Source organism: Colias eurytheme, chromosome 25, assembly GCF_061535395.1.
Source record: "Colias eurytheme isolate Ceu_HAF_F1 chromosome 25, ilColEury1 Martin Lab GWU primary, whole genome shotgun sequence".
In the NCBI taxonomy this organism is placed as follows: Eukaryota; Metazoa; Arthropoda; class Insecta; order Lepidoptera; family Pieridae; genus Colias; species Colias eurytheme.
The window spans coordinates 7,824,538-7,852,079 of record NC_143004.1 but is presented as its reverse complement, the minus strand read 5'-3'; the positions used below and the strand labels follow the sequence as shown (position 1 = coordinate 7,852,079).

Genomic DNA, 27,542 nt, shown 5'->3' with positions numbered 1-27,542 from the left:
GCTTTATGATTCTATAAAACTGGAGATATTGCCAAACAGCCTTGTGGAGTCAGTGTTAATGTGGGGCCCTTATTTTATTACTTTGTGTATTCATAAAACAAATCTATAAGATTAATCTGAAATCACGTATGAAAGATGTGTAAATGTTAGAATGCAGGTTTTAGAATATAAAAATATGAGAATGCGTTGCGATTCTGTAGCGTCGTCTGTTCCTTTAGGTATATCAGAAAATCTGATATGAATAGTTTTACAGCGGTGAATTTACTCTACGCGAACCAAGCTCATGCTTACTCTGCTTATTTATTTAGTTTTATGCTATGTATAATAGCTCTTGAACTGGACTATCACTTAACGTTATGTCCACAGATTTTTATATGATGTGACCCCTAGAGTGAAAAAATTCATAAAATCATACCTGTTTTACTTATCAATTGTCTTTATGTAGAAATTATTATTAACACAAAAAAATTTATAGATTTTAGTCAGACAAGAATATTATTTGTAACTCAACCTTATTCCCAAACAAAATAACTCATGTCCTACGCAATTCCTTTACAAATATCTCGTTTGAAGAATACATCCCTGGGGCCCCATAATCCTAAATACGCGCCTGTCTACAGACAGACGTGCGAATCGTTATCTATTAGTTTTCCACAACACGTGAATCGGGTCAAATGTAACGCACAAATGTAATGTAACACACGCTCACGTAACTTAGAGATTTCTGTTTTCTTGTGATATTGACTGGTGCCTCTTCACTTGTATGTTTATACTTGGAAAATGGTATAGTCACATATATAACTAGCTGTGCTCCGCGGTTTTACCCGCATTGCTCCGTTCATAATGGTGTTAGCGTGATGATACATAGCCTTATAGCCTTCCTCGATAAATGGGCTATCTAACACTGAAAGAATTTTTCAAATCAGACCTCTAGTTTCTGAGATTACCTCTAGTTTCAACCAAACAAACAAACTCTTCAGCTTTATAATATTAGTATAGATACTAGGTTTAGATTGAAAGACGAAGCTCTAGTATGGTTGATAGTCACTACAAAGTCGCTTTCTCTGTCCCTATTTCCCTATGTCCCTTTGTATGCTTAAATCTTTAAAACTACGCAACGGATTTTGATGCGGTTTTTTTTAATAGATAGAATGATTCAAGAGGAAGGTTTTAGTATATAATTTATTAGGTTTTAGACAAAGTGGGCGAAGCCGCGGGCGGTAAGCTAGTACGTTAATAAGACTTCTGTACGTAAAAGTATAAGTTTATAGCCAGCAGTATGGCTACAATGTATTAGGTTTTATACCTGAATTTTATAAGTATTACATTCATAATTTTTTCACATCATATGCGCACTTATACTTTGTTTATCTTCACGATATTTTGGGTTTGATTTTTAGTTGTTTAATGAGATTATGACAGTTTTAATTTGTGAAAAATCGGATGTAAACTGTATAATAGAAGTGTAGATATTTTTTTATACGTTGCATTTATCAAAAACGCTTTTATTCTTTCATAATTTATCTCATCAAGCTTTGCTTGGTAATTATTTGATTTGCTAAGCGCAACGCTCTATATTAAATGCTCAATTAATTATTAAGCTTCGCATAGCACATTAATATTCTTTATATGATAAACTAAACATAATTTTATTGCACATAGGATAAATAATCTTATGAGGTTGAGGTCAATTAATAATAGGAACCAGATAAATTTGCCGGCGTTGTAAAAAGAAAATCCATGGAAGGCGACTTTTAGGCCGCGGTAAACTATATCCCGACAAAAAAATCATACTTATCATAAAATCATTCCGTCGCAACTTGAAAGAAAGACAAACATACAAAGATACTTTCCCATTTTATATATTATAGTAAGAGTGAAGATTTTCCATGTAGAGTATCATAAAAGGATTATAGACTACAAGCCCACATATGAAAAAAATATGGGTCAAATGAACCACCACGGGACATATCTAGTACGAAAGAAGAGCAAAAAATAATAAGATTCATCACTATGCCGTCACTTGTAAGCTGTCCAACTGAGTGCAGATGAGAATTGAAAAGTACAGGTAGACTCGGTAAATTTTGGTCATATATTTTTGTACGGCATTCTTAACCATCGATAGATCCATTAAAAATAATAAGAAACCGCTCAGTGCCGTACAAAAATGTTGGTCCACCAAGTCGGAATTTTAATTTAATTTCCGAGAGTTACCGGGGGTAAATTTGGTCATTTGACCATGTACGGCATCTGTGTCATACTATTGCTATACTGCTTTTAATCCATTATTCCGCAACGCCGTACAAAAATCATGGGGACAAGAGGAAAAAATCGAGAGTTGTAATCCCCTCTCTTTCCCCACTCCAGGTGGTTCATTTGACCCATATTTTTTACATATGCGGGCTTGTAGTCTATTAGTATTCTCTCGATAATTCGGCCAGGCGATAAGCTCCTTGCTTCAAGGCGATGTAAGTCTGCTACGAAAACGACTTGAATACTTGAATAGATAGTTGCATGGACTGGAATAGTCTTGGGAATATCCTGCTTCAACTATTACCATAGATAATATAATACTAACTATTACTAAGCTAGATGCAATAAGGGAAACTTTGATAGGATGGATGGATGTGTAATAAGCCAGGATATGGATGAAATCTATATCTTATCTTTATATTAAAATGAATCGCAAAATGTGTTGGTAAGCGCATAACTTGAGAACGGCTGAACCGATTTCGATAATTCTTTTTTTATTATATTCCTTGAAGTACGAGGATGGTTCTTATGTAAAGAAAACGTAAATATGTACCACGGGCGAAGCCGGGGCGGACCGCTAGTTTACTATAGATATGTATATTTGTATTTTACTTTACGTATGTAGAGACGAAGATATTTTGATTATATTTTCTGGTATGTGTCACATATTATTCACTTTTTGCGAAGCAGTACCATCTTTATAGTTATAATAGTTTAATGTAATGGGTACATATTTCAAAGGCTCTTATGACTCCAATAAAATAAGTTCAAAGCTAGAATTGTTTGTAGGACAGCAGGTACACAATAGGTACATAATATATTATTTGCCTTTTGTCTAATAGGTATGTCCTATTTTCTTTGTTGTCTCAGGTAAAAGATTTACATTGAGATTCATCCAATCGTAGATATGTACCTAAGCTGAAATAGAACGTACTAATAGTAAATTTTTGGATAAAGGTGACCTTTTTTTTTTTTTTTTTTTTATAGTGGGGAAATCTTCTTAGATACCCCCGGCTCCCGGGGATGGAGCCGTGGTTATGTCGGATTTCTACCGACTAAAACCCCACTCTGTTCCATCGCGCTGCTTTGGACGGGACTGCGGGAACGGTTACGACTCTACCGCGTGTCCCGCCCAGCAGATGCCCGTTTCCAGGCCCACCACTAGAACCCCCCTCGCTGGTGGCTGCTGGAACGAAGGCTTACGCCACCAACGCGCAGACAATGGATCTTTCCCCGCTCCATCATCCGCGTTCCCCCGAACCCCCGACCCCATCACCGTCCGGCCGGAGGGTGCACGCCGGAAGGTCCTCCGATGTGTGAAATACACGTCGGGGGACCCTCCGGCGCACTTTTATAGAGATTACCTCGCAGCCCCCACCTCACCAGAGGTGGCGGCCCTCGGTCCGGCCCCACGGACCGGATTACGAGTTGGCAGACGGCCGTTTTACAGCGGCCGCCGCCCCACACCTCTCTGCAGGAGTCTCCGCGCGTCATCACAATGACGCGTCGGGATCCCGTCCTCCGCTGCACGGCGTGGCTTGCTATACCAGCGAGCCCGCCGCGCCGCGACCTCTGGCCGCCATCCACCGCCGCATAAAAGCCGGCTCCTCTCTGGCCCACAAACAGGACCTCTGCCGTCGGGTCAGTCGAGGCTTCCCAACCCCAACCGCCGATCAGCGCCACCTTTGCCTAGTGGACACGGGGTCCGCCAAGCCACGACCTCTGGCCGCCATCCCACGCCGCACACAGCGGCCGCTGGGCCACACCTAGCCCTGGCCGTCGGGCCGGTCGAATCTCCCCGACTCTAAACCAGCCGTTCAGCCCCTCGCTGGTCCAATTTCGCTTCACTCAGAGGGCCATAACTCTGAGCTACTGAGCCCCTCCGCCGCGACAAGGCCTGGACCGTTGGGGGGGGATAAAGGTGACCTGGCTTTGGTTATTTTTCGGTATTGTGTAATTCTTCTTTGTGATACAAAGAAGAGCCGGCGATAAACTCCGTAGTTGCTCCTTTGAGGTCATGTCTATTTTACATTTTAATTTTACATAATATAAAGTACATATTATAATAATGATGCCAAAGAACTGTCCTATGGTTCTTATGCGACAACATTTCTTGGATTTTCATACATGGAGAAAATATAGAGAGGTCTCATTATAGATAACTTTTTCAATTGTTCTTTGTCTAAAAAATATTAATTCTAATAAAATTAAGGTTTTATTGAATAAATAAGATTCTAACCTGGCTTGATGCATGACATGCCACATGCTCCATCGCACAAGCATTTCTTCTTCTTACTTTTGCAATCTTCATCTGATGAACACTTCCGAAGACATTTCTGGCCCTGGGAAATATTTAAATTATGTATTTATGGTTTAAAATATATTCATTCTAGATGTTTTCAATATCTAGAATGAAAACTCATCGTAAATGTATGAAACTTAGATATTAGAATTTATTGTGTAAAACGTTTTGTTTTTTTTTTTTTGCAAATATTTCAACATAGTTTTTCAGTATAGGTAGGAAATTTTGTTAAATAATCCTTAACCCACATAAATAAAACTGCTAGTCGCTTTTTGTAATGTTAAATTAAATTTTAATATTTAATCATTAAACGGAACCCTATAATCCATTCTAATATTATAAATGCGAAAGTACTGTACTCTGTCTGTCTGTCTGTTACTCAATCACGCCTGAACAACTGAACCAATTTGCATGAAATTTGGTATAGAGATATTTTGATACCCGAGAAAGGACATAGGATAGGTTTTATCCCGGAAATCCTACGGGAACGGGTTTTTCTCTGAAAACGCGGGCGAAGCCGCGGGCGGAAAGCTAGTATACATATATACTTACTAATAAAGTAGCCTGCTCTTCATCTCTAGGGCACTGTGCAGAGGGAGAATTCCGCGGGTTCTTATAGATCCGACCGTCGTCGTCAGCGTCCGCACGACTCGGTGTGGTGTCATCCTCGTCGTCGTCGTCGTCTGTCGTGGGGGAGGGGAGGGCGGATACTGGAAAAAGAGACTTTAGTTTAGAATTTGATGATTTTAATTAAAACGTGTATTATTAAGGATGAATATTTTACGTAATAACATTTAATATTACTCTACACCTCTCCATTAATACATATAACCTCCATCTCTATTTAATACTACCTATAAAATATATATTTAAAAGTAACTTTGTATGTAACTTTTACGCCTAAACTATAGGAAAGGACGTAGTCACTAGTTTTTTTTCTGACACTACTATTAATTATTCTCTGTCAAAAACAATAATTTTAAACAAGTGAATAACGAAATGAAAATATGTAGAGCTGTCGCGCGATAGCCAGAAATGTACGCGAGTGAAGCGTGTAAATTGTACCTATGGATAATACGTACATAATCTATATATATAAAAATGAAACCCGTTTTCCTTGGTCGCGGCATCACGCGTGAACGGGTGGACAGATTTCGATAATTCTTTTTTATTATATTCCTTGAGTGGAGTGGAGAGAATCGAGTTTCTTGCCGGTTCTTCTCCATAGATACTGCTTTCCGAATCGGTGGTAAATGTAAAAATATGTATTGACGTTTCAAAAGTGCTTCTCGAAGAAGTCTAATTGAATAAATAAATGTTTGAGTTTGAGTTTGAAGTACGAGGATGGTTCTTATGTAGAGAAAACGTAAATATGTACCACGGGCGAAGCCGGGGCGGACCGCTAGTACTATACATAATGTATATAATTAATGTATAATTACGGTTGTATAGACTGTAGTTATAATACCTGAGGGGGACAGAAATCATGCCCTTAAATTCTTGTTTACTTTTGAAATTCAATGAACCTTCAGTTAAATGGTTTATCTTGTAGTAAAATGAGTAGGCCTAAATCATTGAAAGAAAGAAGAAAAAAGAGTGATGTATTTTTATGAAGTTTCTGTGTATTCGGCGCATCTAATAATAATTAAAGAGGAGAAAAATAAATATAAAGAGATAAATAATAATAATATAGGTCGTAAACTATTTTATACCCCTAAGTGATAAGGGTGTAAAACCTGCTACGTCAGCGGTCAGCAAGTAAATCTCTAATAGTTAATAACTTGCTACGAGCCGGGTTGATCATAAATACAATAATTTATCGTTTGGCAGGACACAGAAAACCACTCTAAAACTCGTAAAGTTAACTAAGTAATAAGTTTATGTGAATTAACAAGAACAAAGAGTTAAAATAAAATTTTGTGTGCATTTGTACATATGTAGGTTAATCGGCTATTCAATTAATAGCCTACCCTCTTCATTAAATCGCGTCAATCAACTTAAAATTGAGTAAATAAAGTAAGACCACATAAAATAGGTTTAGAGACATTTATTTCAAAAAATATTTTACAATTCACTTATTCTAATGTTTTAACATGACAAAAAAAAGATATTTATTGCGGGTGAGTGTGCGGGTAAATATGTTATAATACTTCCACTTTTCTAATTTTATTACTATCTACCTTTAACAATGTTATGGAACCAATTTATCTTCCTTCACACTCAAACTCAAACATTATTCAATTAGACTTCTTCTAGAAGCACTTTAGAATCGTCATTACATATTTTTAACATTTACCACCGATTCGGAAAGCAGTATCTATGGAGAAGAACCGGCAGGAAACTCCAGAGTTGCTCTTTCTTCAAGATCAGCTTAAAAGCAAGCATAAAATACATTATTCCTTTATTCAGATATATGGTTCCTTTGCACTATTAAGGCTTAATACATAATTAATAGACGCTCTTAGCTCTATTGTTATTTAAGTCTAGACGAGGTTGTGTACGGCTTCTGTCTTCAGTAATATTTCAGAGTTGCTAGGTTCCTTGATTGAATCATGTCGTAGAAATTTGATTAATTTTGTCAAAATTTGGTTGTGTGTGTTGTATAATACATAAATATAGTACCTATAAAACATGTTGCTATCATATTTTTATTGATACAATAATTAAACTTATTATTGTAATGAGATATCGATATATTATATTCATTAAGTAGGTACCTATATTCATAAGAACAGAAATCCGGCATTAAACCTAAAGATGAAAATTTTATTCTAGAACTTTGTAAATGCCTTACTTATGATTAATAATTTGTAAAATATAATATAACTAGCTTTCCACCCGCGGCATCGCCCGCACAAAAGAAAGAAAAACCCGCATAGTTCCCGTTCCCGTGGGATTTCCGGGATAAAACCTATCCTATGTCCTTTCTCGGGTATCAAAATATCTCTATACCAAATTTCATGCAAATTGGTTCAGTATTTAAGGCGTGATTGAGTAACAGACAGACAGACAGAGTTACTTTCGCATTTATAATATTAAGTATGGATGTAAGTAAGAGATGTTTCATTTGAAATGCATTTAATTAGCAAGCAAAGCCACGTGTAAAAGCTAGTATAATGGAATTAATTAGGGCACAAATGTTGTCATATTAGAATTGATCAATAAAAAGATGTGCTGCGTCGACATGCATTTGATAAGGTTGCGATATTTGTGTCGAAATAAGCGATTAATTAAAAATTATTAATTATATGTTTACAAATTTTGGTACCTACAGCTAATTTCTAAAGCTTTTAGGTATATGCTTTGAAACATTTAGATAATAGAGATGAACTCTAGCTCTTATAAAAGTTTGGTTTTCATATCTTTTCGGTACAATAATATATTTAAGATTAATTTGTCACATAATAAATGTTAATAGGCTTCATTCCCCTTGGCGAACGTAACTGTAGAAAGTATCTTAACTGCTGCTCTATTCAGAAAAATAGAGCTTTTAAACTGTCTTTTTCATTGAAGTCTAAACTTCCATAGTAAATCTCCATCCATGCAGTAGAAATAAATAAAGCGTGATGCCCATACACTTAACAAATATTCTTAAAGCCTAAGACATATTTTATGTTTAATACAAATAATATAAAATCGCGTCGCTCATCACACAATCATAAGTGGAGTGTGCGAACCACTTTTACCCGGAAGGCGATATCGTCACGCTATTCAGACTAGATAGGAAAACTATGTGTATTTATAGCTTTATCATATGGTATATAAATATAATGGTATATTTAATAAAAATTATTTAAATATTTGAACTTTTTTGTTATGTAAAGCAAATTTTGTTTAACAGAAAATTAAAAGAAAAACTGATAATTTCGATCAGATTAACAGATTTAAATAAACAACAGAGAAGTTTTATAATAACAGATGCAAAAAATTGACAACTTTAAAAAAGAAGCAACCTCCCCACATTCACTTTTAATCAACTTTTAATTAATGTTAAAACAAATATGATACTAAGGGCCGATTTTTCAATGCTTGGATAAAAGTTACACGATAATATTAAAATGTCACGTAAACTGTCAAATACGGGCAATTAGAATACGTTTTTAAAATGGTAGTTTTATACATTATTCGACGAATAAGTTTTATCCAAGCATTGAAAAATCGGCCCTAAATTAAACACCTGTTTTCATGCTGTGAAAAATAATGGTGAGCATAACGTTCGAACCAAAGGAGTCTTAATTAAAAGATAAATATAAAAAGGAATGGAAACTAATAATGCCGGATAATACTTTTTACTTATTCTTCAGTTATAATTTCGCCAACGCAGCTACCCACAGAGTCAATTTAAGCTATTTTTAAACATCAGCAATAACGAAGAAGGTAGATATATTAAAATTGCTAGCAAGATTGATTTTCTAGAAGTTTATCGAATATTATATTTTTACATACGACTTTTCACACATTACTTTTATAACGTTTATCAACTAGCTTTCCGCCCGCGGCTTCGGCCGCTTTGTGTTAAAATCTAAAACCTTCAAGTATTGATTACTGGAACACATTTACATACACGCAGAATATCTTGAATTAAATAATCCTATTTTTAATACTATATAACATTGTAATATATTGTAATAACTTTTATAATATTATGTACAAACGTCGCAGACGACATCTAGTTATGAATAAATAAATAAATAAATAAATATTATAGGACATTATTACACAAATCGACCTAGTCCCACAGTAAGCTCAATTAAGGCTTGTGTTGTGGGTACTAGGTGACGATAAATATAATATTTAATAAATACATATATACATAATAACACCCAGACCCAAGAACAAATAATTGAGTTCATCACACAAATATTTGCCCTGACCGGGGATCGAACCCGGGACCGTCGGCTCAGTAGGCAGTTGCTTTACCACTGCGCCAACCGCGTCTACCACCATACTACCACCATAGTTATTAAACCTCTTATTCACCCGAGATTTTCATCTGAGAAACAAAGCGAAACACGATTTATTATATTTGCTCCGTACCTTAAATATTTGTGTGAGAAACTTTTAATATTGTACAGATTCACAAACTTTATTTATTCATAAGACTTCTTTCTCATAGTTCTAAAATCATAGCGAATTTGTAATATAAAAATGAATCGCAAAATTAAGCGCATAACTCGAGTACGGCTGAACCTATTTCGTTAATTTTTTTTTATAATATTCCTTGAAGTAAGTTCTTGGAGAGAAAATGATAAACATGTACCACGGGCGAAGCCGGGGCGGACCGCTAGTGAGGTATAAAAATTGATAGAGTTAGAATTGTTGCCAACTTATTAAATTTAAGTGGGTTACTCTTTAACCCATTTAAATTTACTGTATATTGTAATTAAAAACAAAGAAAATTATATTTTATAAACTGATAATATTTATTGAAGTAACAAGATTACGCATAGATTATAAAAATAACAAGATTACACATTTATTCAGCATCTTTTTTCATACTTTCAGGCCACATTTTAAAAGCAAGAAAATATCTTTCAAAGCTCGAACACGAAATGTTAAATGCAAAATTTTCACAGAGAGTAACACTCCCTCTAATAAAGCCGTGAATGAGCCCTCTGTGAGGACTGGCCTTGAAGTCAAGAACTAGTTAAGAAAAAGGTTCTACATTTTTATTAAAACCTGGCGTTCTTTTAACCTTTAGTGTTTCAGGTTATTCTTTTAATTATTAGAATACTAGCTTACCGCCCGCGGCTTCGCCCGCTTTGTCTAAACCTAATAAATTATATACTTAAAACTTCCTCTTGAATCACTCTCTCTATTAAAAAAAACCGCATCAAAATCCGTTGCGTAGTTTTAAAGATTTAAGCATACAAAGGGACATAGGGAAATAGGGACAGAGAAAGCGACTTTGTTTTATTATACTATGTACTTAGTGATTAATAGATTACCAATTTAATATCTATATCACTACATAGTATAAAACAAAGTCGCTTTCTCTGTCCTTATGTATGGTTAAATCTTTAACACTATGTAACGGATTTTGATGCGGTTTTTTTAATAGATAGAGTGATTCAAGAGGAAGGTAAATAATTTATTAGGTTTTAGACAACGCGGGCAAAGCCGCGGGCGGAAAGCTAGTTTTTTATCACATTTGTATAAAAAGATTATTACTATCAAAAGAAGTTAAGTTTTACGACGGTAAATATCTGTAATTGAAGAACAAATTGGAAAAGTTATAGTCTAATTATACTCGTAATACAAATATCGTAAAAACTCATAATTTTCTTTCGATAACAGCTATAATATACTTTGTAAGATTTCTTTTGTAACTAATATTACTCAATAGTTTGATAAATTACATTATGTAGAGTATATATAGATATTTATTATTAGTGGAAAACTTTTCCAATTTAAACAGTATAAATCTTATATATAAAATTCTCGTGTCACAATGTTAGTCTGCATACTCCTCCGAAACGGGTGGACCGATTCTCATGAAATTTTCTGTACATATCGGGTAAGTCTGAGAATCGGCCAACATCTATTTTTCATATGTACCACGGGCGAAGCCGGGGCGGACCGCTAGTATGTCTATAAAATTACAGTATCCAGTCGAATTTAACTTATTATAAAATTATAGTAAAAGAATTTAAATTTCCTAATGGCAACCCTGACGATAGGAATGCTGCCAACGCGGTTCAAATTTAAAAAGATTTAAATATTGGCAATATTCGGAGATCGTTCTAGAACATTTTAAATTCAAATCAGGTAACGGAAAAACGGAATCAATTCAAGTTTTATGCGTTTTATCGAAGATTCTCAATGCATCTTGCAGCTCCCTGACGATTTGAAACGTGTGCAATGGAATATGCATTTATTGTAAAAATATTTCAGTTGAGGCTTTTTAACCGATTCCGTTGGAAAGATATAACTATTAAGTGTTTTTCTTAATTTCGTATATCACAATTTGTTTCTTTTCTAATTCTGTTTTCTTGTAAATGATATTTGGGATAGGTCTAAAATTGGTGGAAGAACATTTATGTGTATTGAGAGATTTTAAAACTATAATGGATTACAGTCAATATTGTAGTTTAAATATAAATTACGCAAAAACTATGCAATTCCATTGTATAAATAAACATACACTCAAAAAATCTGCATTGTAACTAAAACAATGGTATATCTAGATTTATATCAACATACACAGAGGGAGCACTCTAAAACTACGCGCATACATAACAAACCAATAAAACCACAGAATAGTTAATAGTACAGGATATATAACTCAGTAATGTAGCTTTATAGTTTATACTGATGAAAAAATTGTTAAAATCGATTGAGTATTTTTTAAATTTATCTATTACAAATATTACAATGCCTTTATCCTTCCTATCCTACTAATATTATAAATGAGAAATTTGTGAGGATGGATGTATGTGTATGTATGTATATATACAGGGTGTCCCAAAAAGTAGTGATATACTGAAGCTAGGAGGTAGAAGACCTAGAGGACTATCCGAATCATCCCCATGTATGTTATGCGATTTTTCGTATTTTCGGAGTTATGACGCTTTTTTCAATTTTTCACCTATCGCCGAGTACGATGAGATTTTCACTCATGGTGACGTCAATTATTACGGAAGATGCTTGATTTTTTTTGTGTGCTAAGCTGAAAGATAGGCCAATTCAGTTTGGTAACATTTACTATCGTTAGATCTTTGAATGGAATAAAAAAAAGAATTAAATGCCAAGAAAGATAAAATTACCCAGTATGTTCACCACTTCAAGGGTCCGTAAAAAAATAAAATCACATAAAAAAAGTTTTCCGTTTGGCTTTTAAAAACTTGCTCTATCTATCAGGTAGCTACCCTGGAAATTTCATTTTATTATTCAGAAGGCTTCAATCGAAAAATTGAAATCTAAATTTGGTAAGTGCAAAAATTGAATTAACATGATGATTAATAAAAACAAATTAAAACCAATAACAAGGTGTTTAATTACCAGAAATTTTTAAAATGACCCCGCTGTTGCTTAGTGCAAGTGCGACATCACCGTAAAAAGTTGTCTTTTAAATGTCAGAATGCCCTTTTATCATTTTTAATGGTTTCTTCTGCTACTATGAATTTCCGGATTATTTCGTCCAAATTGTGGCAGTCTCTCGTCTTTGTAGTATCCCCATGGAAAAAAATCAATAGGGTTTATGTCCGGGGGCCGTGGAGGCCAGGCTAAAGGGCAAAGATACCTTGAAAGATGGATTGTTCGTTGCAGCCTGCGCATGCGCTGGTGACGCCTGCCTTAAAGCCTGTCCTCCACGGTCCCTCGACCTAAACCCCATTGATTTGTTTCAATGGGGATACTAAAAAGACCTCGGCTACTTGAGAGAATGCCACAATTTGGATGAAATAACCCGGAAATTCATAGTAGCAGAAGAAACCATTAAAAATGATAAAAGGGCATTCAGACATTTAAAAGACAACTTTTTACGGTGATGTCGCACTTGCACTAAGCAACAGCGGGGTCATTTTAAAAATTTCTGGTAATTAAACACCTATTTATTGGTTTTAAGTTGGTTTTAATGATCATCATGTTAATAAAATTTTTGCACTTACCATATTTAGATTTCAATTTTTCGATTGAAGCCTTCTGAATAATAAAATGAAATTTTTAGGGTAGCTACCTGATAGATAGAGCAAGTTTTTAAAAGCCAAATAGAAAACTTTTTTTATGTGACTTTATTTTTTTATGGGCCCTTGAAGTTGTGAACATACTTGGAAATTTCATCTTTCTTGGCATTTAATTCTTTTTTTTATTCCATTCGAAGATCTAACGATAGTAAATGTTACCATACTGAATTGGCCTACATTTCAGCTTAGCACACAAAAAAAAATAAAGCATCTAGCGCAATAATTCACGCCACCATAAATAAAAATCTCATCGTACTCGGCGATAGATGAAAAATTGAAAAAAATGTCATAACTCCGAAAATACGAAAAATCGCATAACATACATGGGGGTGATTCGGATAGCCCTCTAGGTCCTCTACCTCCCAGATTCCGTTCATCACTACTTTTTGGGACACTGTATATGTTTATTACTCTTTCACGCAAATACTACTGAACCGGTTACAATGAAATTTAGCGCACATATCGGGTTTCTCCTTGAAAACGGGAGCGAAGCCGCGGGCGGAGAGCTAGTGATATTATATAGAGCCTTGTTTTTACTTGCGGACGAAAGCACAGGCAAAAGCTTTAGGTTCTCTACCTTTAGAGATTTATCACTTTAGAGGTGAAGAAAAGAGTTTGGTCTTCAGCTATTTTCATCGGCAATCTTTGTACGTAACCGAGTTCCTTAGACTCGATTTTGACCCACTTTAAAAAGGCAGATTTAATTCAAACTTTGTACATCAAGGATCAGTGACAATACAATAATTTCATGAGTTTAAGTGTTTTTTAGTTTGGTTAAACGATATTTATTATTATAGTAATAATATCCTGAATATTACTATAATTTTACACAATGCACACGTTATCAATACTAATCACGGTTGTTGACCTCATTACGTGACATCCAGGGCTAAATAAAGAATTTAATAACATGGAGTATGGATGGCGCGGGAGTGCTGTGTGCTTCGTTGAGCGTGAACATCGGGGAACGTGACCTCCCGACTGGGCTAGACCAGGAGCTGGCGGAGTTTTTCCTTGATAACTTTATTATAGATACACGTAACAAATATATGATAGGGCATGACATATGTAATGGCAAGTGATGTTTTTTAAATAAATAAATAAATGATTTCTAGCTGTGCATCATGGTTTCATTCATTGATTTATACCATCTATTTAGCGTAAGTTTAACCGTTTAAGTAATATTAATATATGAATATGTCTCCTTTGAAACAGTCTTGCATGTTTTTGTATTCTGCTCCGCCCAATATATGACCGCCTCCTTGGTACAGTGGTTGACGCGTGAGCGTAGAACCGAGGGGTCCTGGGTTCGATTCCCGGTTGAGATGAAGAAAAAAAAATGTCTTGGTCTGGCAGGACACAGAAGGCTGATCACCTACTTGTCCCTAAAGATAATCGATCAGTGAAACTGATGAATGCATAATGCATCTGCCCCTTACCCCACTTGGGGACACGGGACTTCACTTTTCCGCCCAATATATGATTATTATGTGCAACACAAACGTAACTTTTCAATTTGAAAAAATATGTTAACAAACCAACAAACATTTCATCTTCGTATGAGTTGACATTATGATAACGTGTTGGGTTTGTCTAGAAATGGAAGGTAGTATAAATATGATTTTAAAATGTTACATCTAATCTAGAAGTAAGCTCTCAGACTATCTATCGAGCGCTGGAGTGACTGAAACCGCTGAATTTCGTGCTCCAAATGATGAATTACGTAATTTGATTATCGATATCGACTCTATGCTAACGGGATAAAGAGCATTTTCCTTTGAACGTGTCACAAATCCAGGTTTTATGTTTATCGCAAAAGCTGAATGATTGTTAAGTTCGTTTTTTGAAGAGCCTTTGTTGAGTTTATCGCTTAAATTTTGTTATAAAAGGTTCAGTTATTGATTAACAAACCGTGTTCAAGTATATAGTTATTTTTATGTTAGGATTGTTATTTTTAAGGGTACATGTAATATCATCATTGTTTGTTAGGAAGAGCAAAAATTATTTCGATAAATTTATGTTAGGATTTGTTTTATTTTGTTTGTACACGGTAGTTCGTAAAACGTTGTTCTCTTCAGCATTATTTAAATGGGTTTCTTATTAACCTGTAGATGATAATACAAGATAAAATGTTTTACAAAAATCAAAAATAATTTTAAGAAAGATAAGACTTGCTTACAGCTACAAAAATATGTGCTATTTTTGCAGTAGATATACATAAATATTTATTTTAATTTGGTGACAAATAAAGTTTAGTAAACTTCAAAAACTTTTAAATTAAGTATATTGTAAAGATTGTCGTAATGATACTAATTAATTTGAGTTATATATAGCACTAGCTGCACCCCGCGGTTCCACCCGCGTGGCTGCGTTCCTGTTAGTCTTAGCGTGATGATATACAGCCTATAGCCTTCTTCGATAAATGGGCTATCTAACACTGAAAGAATTTTTCATATCGGACCAGTAGTTCCTGAGATTAGCGCGTTCAAACAAACAAACTCTTCAGCTTTATAATATTTGTATAGATAAGTATAGATTGGAATTCATATTACAAACGCGGAAACAATAGATAGTAGAGCAATCATTAAACTTTCGCTAATAAGTTATCGGAAATGTAGAAACTATCATTTCCTACATTTAGAACAATACACATTCCGAATGAAATGGAATGTCTATAAAATATGTAAATTTATATGTTGTTTGTTTGGATGTTTATTGATCAATATCATAAGGTTGTTAGATATCGTAATAAAGTAGAACTATTTCTAGAATCTTGAACTTATTTATTTAATTAGTACTTTTGAATCGTCATAACATATTTAAAGTGAAACTTTTATTACATCGTCTCAAACTTTTTGGTCTGTGTAGCGCATGTCGCGTGTATCGCTTGACGGTCGGCTGCCGAGTAGGTATCCGACCGTCAAGCGACATGCGCTACACAAAGCAGTGTTTGGAACCGTTCGAACAGTTTCACTTTTACCGTGGTTTCATCAAACCACACAACATTTTTTTTTTACATTTACCATTATTACAATTATTTTATCAACTTTTGCTATACTTTCTCTAAGTATTAACTTGGGTTTTGATTCAGCAATTTGTCTCTTTAACACAGTTCAGATGCATGATTTTCAGCACTTTAAGATATCTAGATAACATTAGCCTTTAAATAGATAAACAATATTCAATATAATCCATTCGTTAAAAAGTTAAAAAGCTTTAGACGCATTCCTTTGTTTCCATAACTATCATCAATTATTATACTAGTGAAGATCTATTCTTAGACCTACAAAATACACACAAATATATATAACAATCAGTTTAACGTTTTCAGAAGAGTTTTGTTACAAACACAATTTTATATACGTAGAGCCGTTTTTTCTTCAATAGTATTATATAATATTATTCAACGCATAATTTATCCAATCAGCTATGTAATTACAAACAGCATAGCCTATTTAATATAATTACTATTGCAATGTAAACAGAAATCAATTTCGGTCCTCTGGGACCAAATTGTGCAGGACAATGAGACTCTAACGACCAACCATTGTTCTAGGTATTTCCGATAAAACGGGCTAAAATTAACATTTCGGATATCCGTACTATATAGTATATAAGCTACTAGCATGCCGCCCGCGGCTTCGCCCGCTTTGTCTAAAACCTAATCAATTATATGTACATATACTTAAACCTACCCCTTGAATCACTGTATCTATAAAAAAAAAACCGCTTCAAAATCCGTTGCATAGTTTTAAAGATATATGCATAGGTACATGGGTACATAGAGACAGAGAAGGCGACTTTGTTTAATACTATGTAGTGATTACTGATTAAATTATCCCTATAGTGATCTTTTGTTTTATATTTTTTACCCTGGCTGAAAGAAATCACTTATAAGTGATAAGGCCGCCAATATACATTATACAATATAGGTACATAGTATCTACACTATTTTTTTGGAAATTTGTAAAATTTGGTACAAATATATTGAAATTGAAATCTGAGAAAGGAAACAGGATGGGTTTTATCGCGGAAAGCCCACGGGAACGTGAACTATGCGAGCTTTTATTTGAGGAAGAAGCCGCGGGCGAAAAGTAGTTTTTATTTGTTTGTCCTTCTTTTATATTGTGATTCTACACGCATGTAAATTATAAAAAACTCTAATAACATCTTTAAATTAATATGTATTTTGTTAACATTTAGTATAACTAAAGCAGCTTAAAGCGCTTTCTCATAAGCACTTTTGAATACTTATAATAAGTTTTTTTTGTTAAAGACTATAACAACGTAGGTCATATAGTCCAGTCTGTGGGGAAATGTAAAAGCCTCTGCTCTACAAAAGGTGGCGTAGAAAATGTTTTGAAACAATATTGTTTAGGTATGAAAGGTTAATAAAAATCCGAGTTTTCGACCTTGACGGACCCAGGCGCTAGCCGCCATCTTGAATTAAAGGTGCTAAAATTAGGTATATTTTAAATAACTTCTCAATTGTTTACTAAATCACAAAAGTGTCTATCAGGGGTTCAAAGAAGACAAAATTACCTACATTTTTTTCATACATGATTATTCTGTAAGTCTTAAAGGTAAAAAGTTACAAGCGACGGAAATAATAATATTTACAGAAATCATATAATTTTAATTTTGTTTAAAAATTGTGCAGCAATCTTTTTTTATTCTTTTTGATGGCCCGGGCTGGTTAATGGTGGCTTCTTCATTATCGTCGCTGAAATTTTCTGTTTCATTGTCTGTATTTTTAGTTTTCAACCATGAAATTTCGTCGATTAAATTTACTTTTTATTGATAACTTTACGAATCGTTCATATCGGATATCTTCTAAGGATTCCTTATCCATGTCCCCTCCGTAAAAAGTTACTAGAAAGCGTGCTCCAGCGTCTTCGATTTCTTCTGGTCATGATTACGAAATTTCATGGTTGGAAACTAAAAATACAGACAATGAAACAGAAAATTTCAGCGACGATAATGAAGAAGCCACCATTAACCAGCCCGGGCCATCAAAGAGAATTAAAAAATGATAGCTGTACAATTTTTAAACAAAATTAAAATTATATGATTTCTGTAAATATTATTATTTCCGTCGCTTGTAACTTTTTACCTTTAAGACTTACAGAATAATCATGTATGAAAAAAATGTAGGTAATTTTGTCTTCTTTGAACCCCTCATAGACACTTTTGTGATTTAGTAAACAATTGAGAAGTTATTTAAAATATACCTAATTTTAGCACCTTTAATTCAAGATGGCGGCTAGCGCCTGGGTCCGTCAAGGTCGAAAACTTGGATTTTGATTAACCTTTCATACCTAAACAATATCGTTTCAAAACATTTTCTACGCCACCTTTTGTAGAGCATAAATACCTACAGACTGGATTAATAAGTAAAGAAAGCCAAAAGCATGAAACAATTATAGGTCATTTTACTTCTATAGTTTGTAGGTGTATCTAATCGAATTCATAGGTTGGTATCATCATAATAATTATCAGTCCATATGGCATATAATATGTTCTCACTGCTGCACGTCCTCCTATGCAGGTACAGACCATAAAATGAGTTATCGAGTGCAAAATGATTTAAATCCAAATATATCAGGTTAATCAGTTAAAAATACAAATAAAAGAACTAAAAGCAACAAAAACAGCGCCAAAAGAGCCCGTTTCGTTTCGTAACAAAGTCGGAAGTTGAAAAAGATATACAATACCAAGCGATAATGTGTTACGTCGTGGGAATGTAATTCATTGATTTGATCTTACTGGAATACAAACGAATGTACTGGTTCCTACGTATTGGCTTGAACACGCTATAGACCTCGTTAGCATAGTGTTTATTTTATAGTGTACTAGCTGTGCTCTGCGCTTATAGCCTTCCTCGATAAATGGGCTAATAATTTTTCAAATCGGACCAGTAGTTCCCGAGATTAGCGCGTTCAAACAAACAAACTCTTCAGCTTTATAATATTAAATATAGATAGAGCTGAATAAAAGATAAAATTTGACGTTTCTTATTATGTAGCAATATGGAGTAGTATTTAAATAACCCTTTGCGGCAGAAAGCCGGCAAAGCTGCATATTCTGCCCTATCGCGATAGGTATACTAGTAATGGTTTTAAACTTACGAATCATTTTTCACCAATACATTATATTATCGAAATTAAAGTACATAATATAACGTAAATACAAAAATGTGGCTTATTCCAAATTCACTTTCAAACGTTGGTGATTTAAACATATAACATTTCTTCGTCATTAACTCAACCTTTTTCTTAAAAGTTTGCATTTTAAAAAGTGGTATTATGAAAAACAGACCAAACGCACGGTTGGTACCTAACTGTGAGGTTGGAAAATAAATCAAAATTATATGATAAGTTGGCAAATGATTACTTATTCGGCGAAATAAAATTCTGCGAGACGTTGGTTGGCAAGTAAAAATCTGGCAAACAATTTTCCACGAAAAGGTAGAGAACCAGCCTACATCACTACATAGTATAAAACAAAGTCGCTTTCTCTGTCCCTATTTCCCTATGTCCCTTTGTATGCTTAAATCTTTAAAACTACGCAACGGATTTTGATGCGGTTTTTTTAATAGATAGAGTGATTCAAGAGGAAGGTTTTAGTATATAATTTATTAGGTTTTAGACAAAGCGGGCGAAGCCGCGGGCGGCAAGCTAGTACTATCCTAAAGTATAACATACTATCCAAAAGTATAAAAAGTCTAGTCTTCAAATAGAATCACGTAGAAGATAAAACTCGAAAAGAAACTTCCCGAATTTTCTGGCAAACGGCACGTGCGTCGCTTAATTTCACTTGGCACCGAATAGTGTTAATCTATCATCATTTATCTAGTTTTTCATTAGCTATATTTATTAAAGGAAATAAAAGAATTTGTTGACTATATCATGTATTATAGCTTTCCGCCCGCGGCTTCGCCCGCGATTTCAAAGAATAACCCGCATAGTTCCCGTTCCCGTGGGAATTCCGGGATAAAACCTATCCTATGTGTTAATCCAAGTTACCCTCTATATGTGTGCTAAATTTCATTGTAATCGGTTCAGTAGTATTTGCATGAAAGAGTAGCAAACACACACACATCCTCACAAACTTTCGCATTTATATAGTAGGACTTTACCAGGCAATATTAGAGCTTTTAGTTTGGTATTATGTTTCAGTATCTTTAGCGTTATCTATTTCTTTTTCAATGTGATTTTGCCAATAATTCATATCTATTTAAAATTGATCGTGTTTGGTTTTACGGAATATATTTAAGTCACAGACCTTTTAACAGTCAAAAAACACGTTTTATTTCGAAGTTTTGAACATTATAACGAGAGGGGTTTAAAGCCGTTAAAATATTTCATTTCGTAATTAATTTAGAGCTCTTTACCATTCTCAGGAAACCGAATTTTCCCTTGATTGATTGTTATTTAATCGGCCCTTACGAAATCCATTATGCCATTAATTACTTTATGAGGCTTGTATTTTGTCAGAAATAAATCATTATTTATTTTATAAGACAGATTAAAAATGTAGGAAATTTTATGATGTGATTTTAAGACCTCTTTGCTTCGACTCCCTATGAAAGCTTACGTTTTTTAGCAGTAAAAATATTGATCTGCTATTAGATATGAATTGCATGTTGTAGCCAATTGAGTTACTATACATAAGGCGTATATACATATAGGTATCTATACTAATATTATAAAGCTGAAGAGTTAGTTTGTTTGAACGCGCTAATCTCAGGAACTATGGTCCTATTTAAAAATTCATAATACATATAATATTATTTCATAAGGCATATAATATTATCACGCTAAGACCAAAAGGAGCGGAGCAATGCGGATAAAACCACGGGGCACAGCTTGTCATGAATATATGAATTAGCAACCAATTTGTCATGTATTCCACTAGAGAGCCCAAGGCTTAATGTAACGGGTAAATTAATTTAGTATAGACCCAAGCATTAACAATATATTTATACAAATACTTCGTTAAAACTTTAATCAACACAAACTGGTTTAAGACTTCACAATTATCGAAGTTGTAAACATCTGTAGCGAACATGTGTATTAAACGATCAAATAATACGACTTTGTAAGCTTTATAACTTTCCGGTCTCAGTACAGCTCCTTGTAGCACTCCTATACACTTACAGTGTTATTTATTGCTATAAATACAAAGTATAGTTTGAATAATTCTTTGGATTAAGTGTTTCTTATCCTATCCTATCCTACTAATATTAAAAATGCGAAAGTTTGTGAGGATGGATGTATGTGCAATGTGCATGTATTTACATTTGTTACTCTTTCACGAAAATACTACTGAACCGATTACAATGAAATTTAGCTTACATATAGAAGGAAATTTGGATTAACACAAAGGATAGGTTTTATCCCGATAATCCCACGAGAACGGGAACTATGCGGTGTTTATCTTTGAAAACGCGGGCGAAGCCGTGCGCGTGGGCGGAAAGCTAGTCTCACATATTTTCACATTAATTTAGATGGATGGATGGATTTAGATAGACTGAAATGGAAAGATAATTAAAATATGAATATTTTATACGTAACTAGCGGTCCGCCCCGGCTTCGCCCGTGGTACATGTTTACGTCTTCTCTACATAAGAACCATCCTCGTACTTCAAGGAATATAATAAAAAAAGAATTATCGAAATCGGTTCAGCCGTTCTCGAGTTATGCGCTTACCAACACATTTTGCGATTCATTTTTATATATAAGATTAAATCAATAGCCACGGTCAGTTATTGAAGTTAAGCCAACCTTAAAATTAATGACCGTAGAGTCTAAATTTAGAATTTAATTTAGACTTCAGCGAAACTTAATCTTCATATTTAGAATTTAGGTTAAGTAATTTAAAACAGGAACGGAAGCGCAAACAAGGTTAAAATATATTTTTTATTTTGTTTAAAAATTTCCCGCCCATCAATATATGCACGTCAGAATGTTAAAAACACGAACCGTTTCATTTCACTCATAAAACGAGAACAAAACCAAAACAATCATTTCAAAATAATGAAATACGCTTTGGAAAAAATGCACAGCATTTCGTAAATGATTACGCAAACAATGAAAGAGCCGTAACGTTAAATCCGTAAATAAATAGAAATTGCGACAAAAGAAAAAAGCCAAATGTAATAAAGCGGGTGAAATTCACTGCGTTTCAGTTCTGTTTTTTTTAGATGTCGGTCAAGAAGAATTGTGGCGCGAATTTTAAAATTGTTTTCTTTTTTTTCTTTTCATGCCAGTGCGTGATACTTCCTTTGAGTTTTTTTTCGTTTCCGTAACAACGACGAGGGTTTTATATGATAGAATACTTTTAGTTTTCTAGTTTTAACTGAGTTATAAGCAATATTTATTTTAGTAGAAATATTTTCTGGAAATAAACACATAGGGCTAATAATTTTCCCGTTGATAATGTTCCGCTGAAAACAAAAAAATGTTGTGTGGTTTTATGAAACCACGGTAAAAGTGAAACTGTTCGAACGGTTCCGAACACTGCTTTGTGTAGCGCATGTCGCGTGTCGGTCGGCTGCCGAGTAGGTATACCTACATACACGCGATACACGCGACATGCGCTACACAGACCAAAAAGTTTGAGACGATGTAATAAAAGTTTCAGTTTAATAAATTACTAAACAAGCCCCCAAGCCACAGTAAAAATCAAATCTTTCTTCTATTAGTACATATTACATAGTCATACTGTATATTCTTTCTCAAACACTTCATAGAACTTAGTCAAACCAGAACCAGATGCTAAATATCTAACAAAAAAGCCTTTCATTCCATCTTTCTACACAAAACTCAGTTTATAAAACAACAATTTGTTGTTCAATTACGTAACACCCCAAAAGACAGATTGTACCCGGGAATATAATTACTTCCTTTGCCCATTCTGCTGATAAATATTTATTTTGGACTGAATTAATTTCAGTTAGATTCATTTCGCTCTTATTAACCAAAGTTTTATGCTAAATGTTGATGCATGAATTTCAAACTGCAATCAAAACTTTGAACAGGGTTTATCTAGAGACATCTCTAGGGATGTGTGTAGGTACTTTTTAATTGAATATTTACATTGTTTAAAAGAGCTTTAATTAGAGATATTAACTTGATTAATATGGCAGTGAATTTTGTGATATTTATTTGAAATAATTTTTGTGTTTATTTTATTGTTTAGTAGCCTGCTTTGTAAGCTTAACAAATTATATAATAAAGCCTTCCTCAATAAACTCTCTGTGTATTAAAAACCTGATCATAATATGTTAAGTAGTTTTAAAGATTTAAGCTTACATAGTGACGGAAAGACAGTGAACAGAATTTATTTTATTTTATGTAGAGACACACTAGCTGCTACTTATGTGAAGAAGGAATGTTCATTTCTAAATCTAAGGTACTGTGTATTAACTAGTGTAATTTAGCACACACATTCGAATATATTTTCATACGCAAAAAACAACTTTTCTACAATAATTATGATCCAGATCAATTACGTTTTACCACAGATTAAATAAAAGTAACTAGTTACGTAAGTTACCTAAATTCACTAGAACGAAAAACAATTCTGCTTACGTACGAAATTCTAATTTAAAATTCTTACAGTTTCACGTTATTTGGATTCCTTGCAACGGTATGCACTAATTTACTCTCTATTTACCTCTAAAGCACAGAGACTAAATCTGCTTCACGAGAATCTGCAGCTTGCATTTCTTTTTACTTCAATTTAACATTTATTTTCTGGTCTTTTTAACACGCTTTATAAGGTTCACCTAGTGTTAGTATGTAATCAACTCCGGACAGAATTTTGACTGACTTTAAACGGACAGATTTAATCCAAACTTTGTAAACAATAATGCATGGTGATAAAGCAGTAACTTGACGGTTTTTTTTAGTATAATATTAGTAAACTTCCGTGAACTTAAAAATTACATGACATACTAAATATGCCTATAAAATCGTCGTATATAATATACTAGCAGTCCGCCCCGGCTTCGCCCGTGGTATATATTTACGTTTTCTCTACGTAAGAACCATCCTCGTACTTCAAGGAATATAATAAAAAAAGAATTAACGAAATCGGTTCAGCCGTTCTCAAGTTATGCGCTTACCAACACATTTTGGGATTCATTTTTATATTATAGATTTAGTTTTACAATTTGCTCTACAAATCTCTGTAGATACTTGTTAATTTTATTCATCAAAGTTTTATATAAAAAGCTACCTATACTGATTCTATAGATAACATAATTCTTTCATCCACATATTTTTTTTTTTTTTTTTTTTTTCATTTATTCAATTAGACTACTATTTAGTAGCACTTTCGAATCGTCATTACATAGTATTTTAACATTTACCACCGATTCGGAAAGCAGTATCTATGGAGAAGAATCGGCAAGAAACTCCATAGTTGCTCTTTTAAATAATGTCAATAAATTTACATAATATGTAACTTATATCTACCTAACTAACTACATAATATGCCAAAGAACTGTCCTGTGGTTTTTACGCGACAACCCTCCATGGGTCTTTATCGTCCATAATTAAACCTTATAAGTCATTAAAACAACAAAAAACACTTTTTTCATAACGTAGTTAATTCAAGTAAAAACTACAAAACTTTTGTAGTACATGCCTACAGAAACGTGAACATTACGTCCAAATGTTGGCAACGGATGAAATTTGAATATTATGCAAACAAAACTTTTGTGCGAGTGCATTAAGAATTCCGTTTTTCGTACTTACAAGTTTTAATAATGTTTCGTAATGTTGGTACTATGCAAACTAGGCCTTTCTCAGAGTTAGTTTAAAGGAGAGAGAAGTAGAGGCTTTCATAATGCTATTTAAATATGTAATGAACTTAAAAAGCACTACATAGTATAAAACAAAGTCGCTTTCTCTGTCCCTATGTATGCTTAAATCTTTAAAACTACGCAACGGATTTTGATGCGGTATTTTTTAATAGATAGAGTGATTCAAGAGGAAGGTTTCAGTATATAATTTATTATGTTTTAGACACAGCGGGCGAAGCCGCGGGCGGAAAGCTAGTATTATATAAAACTTAAAGAACACCTTTTGCATTTATCTATGGTAAGCACTATTGCTTAATATTTTTAATTAAATGACCTATTTATTTGTGCATTTTTTTACCATACCGAAGTTTTGATCCCTTTAAAGTTCTAATGAAAATACAACGACACATACCTACATACATACACACGCACAACTCACAAGCCACAATCAGTTACGAAGTTAGAAATACACCAACATGACACTATAATAGCTTTCATAAAAAATAATAATAGATTATCGGAAATATTATAAACATTATATAATTAACAGGAAATCTATATACTAAAATGTGTAGGAAACGTTATAACTTATAATAAATTGTTCAACGTTTCCTGAACTATTATTTACTGATATAATATTTAATAAATACTGCTAAAGTAAATTCTGTAGTATTTTTATAGAGACGTTACTCTACGCTTTACTATCCGGGATTAATTATCATTTAATTAATTACCTATACTGTATACTTAATGGATGATAATTTCGTAACGCAGATGACGTACGTTTAAAAACTTATTGTTATTATAGTCTAAGATCCCACCGCAGGATTAGTCCGATCACAGTTTTTTTTGCTAAAACAAAATGCGGCCAAATTTTGACTGGCAACCTAGTCGATATATATTCTCCTAATTATAAATGTACATAAAATTTTGGTTTTAGCATAAAAAACTATGAACGCACTAATCCTGCGGTGGGATCTTATATACTATTAATATCATAATAAGGGTATTATTATAGTACTTTTTAACAAATAATCAGTTCTCTGACAAATCGAAGCAGGAAAGGAAATATTTGTCAATCCCCTGGGAGATCTGGCTCCAGGTAGTAAGACAATTTTGATTCAATGAAGTCACTTGCTCTTATTTTATCAATATATTTTTATTACGAACTAGCGGTCCGCCCCGGCTTCGCCCGTGGTACTTACGTTTTCTCTACATAAAAACCATCCTCGTACTTCAAGGAATAGAATAAAAAAAGAATTATCGAAATCGGTTCAGCCGTTCTCGAGTTATGCGCTTACCAACACATTTTGCGATTCATTTTTATATATAAGAAGAAGTACATCTTGTACATCAGTTGAACCTTTTTTTTTTCATGAAAATGGAACATACATATTACACATGCATTACGAGATGTATATGAATTATAAATCATAAAGTAAAGATTTTATCGTTTGCAGAATACCTTTGCACAAATATATCTCATCTTTATTATTAGGATTGATTTTTATAACACGAACTACATAAAACTAAAGTTATTTCCCCGGTTCAAGCGACGAATGAAACATAAAACGCTTATCTTAAGATAACGCTAGTTTCCAAAAATGGAGATTTTTAAAATGGCCACCAGACACATAGCAAGCGTCCCAATTCCCCGAATGTTCTGAAACTGAAATTTCGGATAAAGCTTTTCTGTGAAATGGATTGCAGTGTTTTACATTTTTGCTACATGTCTAGAGAAGACTGGCTGAATAACTATTTAAATAACGTTTTTCTATTGGGCGTTCTTTGTTGTGGCTATTCGTTTTTATTTCAAAGTTTACAAGGAAAAATAGACCATGTAATGTAAAGAGTTTTGTGCCTATTATAGAAAGTTTTAGAGATGTTAGAGAGAATGACAAGATAGTCATTTTTTTTTAAGAATGACAACATCAATGTTGCTCTTTTATATTGCTCTATATTAAAGACGTATTTAATAAAAACCTGTTATTTTTACTTAACATATAATGATTACAATATAATCTAATGAAAATTGGTTTACAGAAATGGATATAAAAATCAATTTTCCAAGAGTCGTTTTCAATAACAAATGTAAAATCAATTACAGTCCCCATTAAATTTCATAACCGGATAAAAATCCGATCTCATCAAATTTTATAACCGGATATAGATACGATACAGCTATTCTATAGATACAAACAAACATACAAACATCAATGGAGTCGTATCCGTTACAGCCTGTATCTGCAAAAGATTTTACGAATGACGTCGGCTTTTCCTTTTTTTTTTTCGAATCATATTAACTTTCAGTTCGTTATTCAGACTTCGTCAAATTAAATTTCGAGAGGCTTAAGAGAATAGATATTAATTTATGAGGTGGAATACCAGCATTTCTTTTATTTAATTACGTTTAAAATTTAATTATTTTTTCGTTATTTTGTTACTTTTTATATATTAAAGACTTTCTCTTAGCTTTGAAGTAAGCTTTAAA

At 33.6% G+C, this 27,542-nt stretch overlaps 1 protein-coding gene across 3 annotated transcripts in view; it reads right to left on the bottom strand.

Moving 5' to 3' along the window:
* The window catches only part of Hasp (Hig-anchoring scaffold protein), an 84,534-nt gene that overhangs the window by 36,637 nt on the left and 20,355 nt on the right, over positions 1-27,542 (bottom strand). For all 3 annotated transcript variants that reach the window (XM_090116445.1, XM_090116446.1, XM_090116447.1), the window contains exons 2-3: positions 5,108-5,265; positions 4,493-4,595 (exon numbers count right to left, since the gene is read on the bottom strand). In XM_090116445.1, the coding sequence (XP_089972571.1) occupies positions 4,493-4,595; positions 5,108-5,265 (261 nt within the window). The remainder of the gene's footprint in view (positions 1-4,492; positions 4,596-5,107; positions 5,266-27,542) is intronic.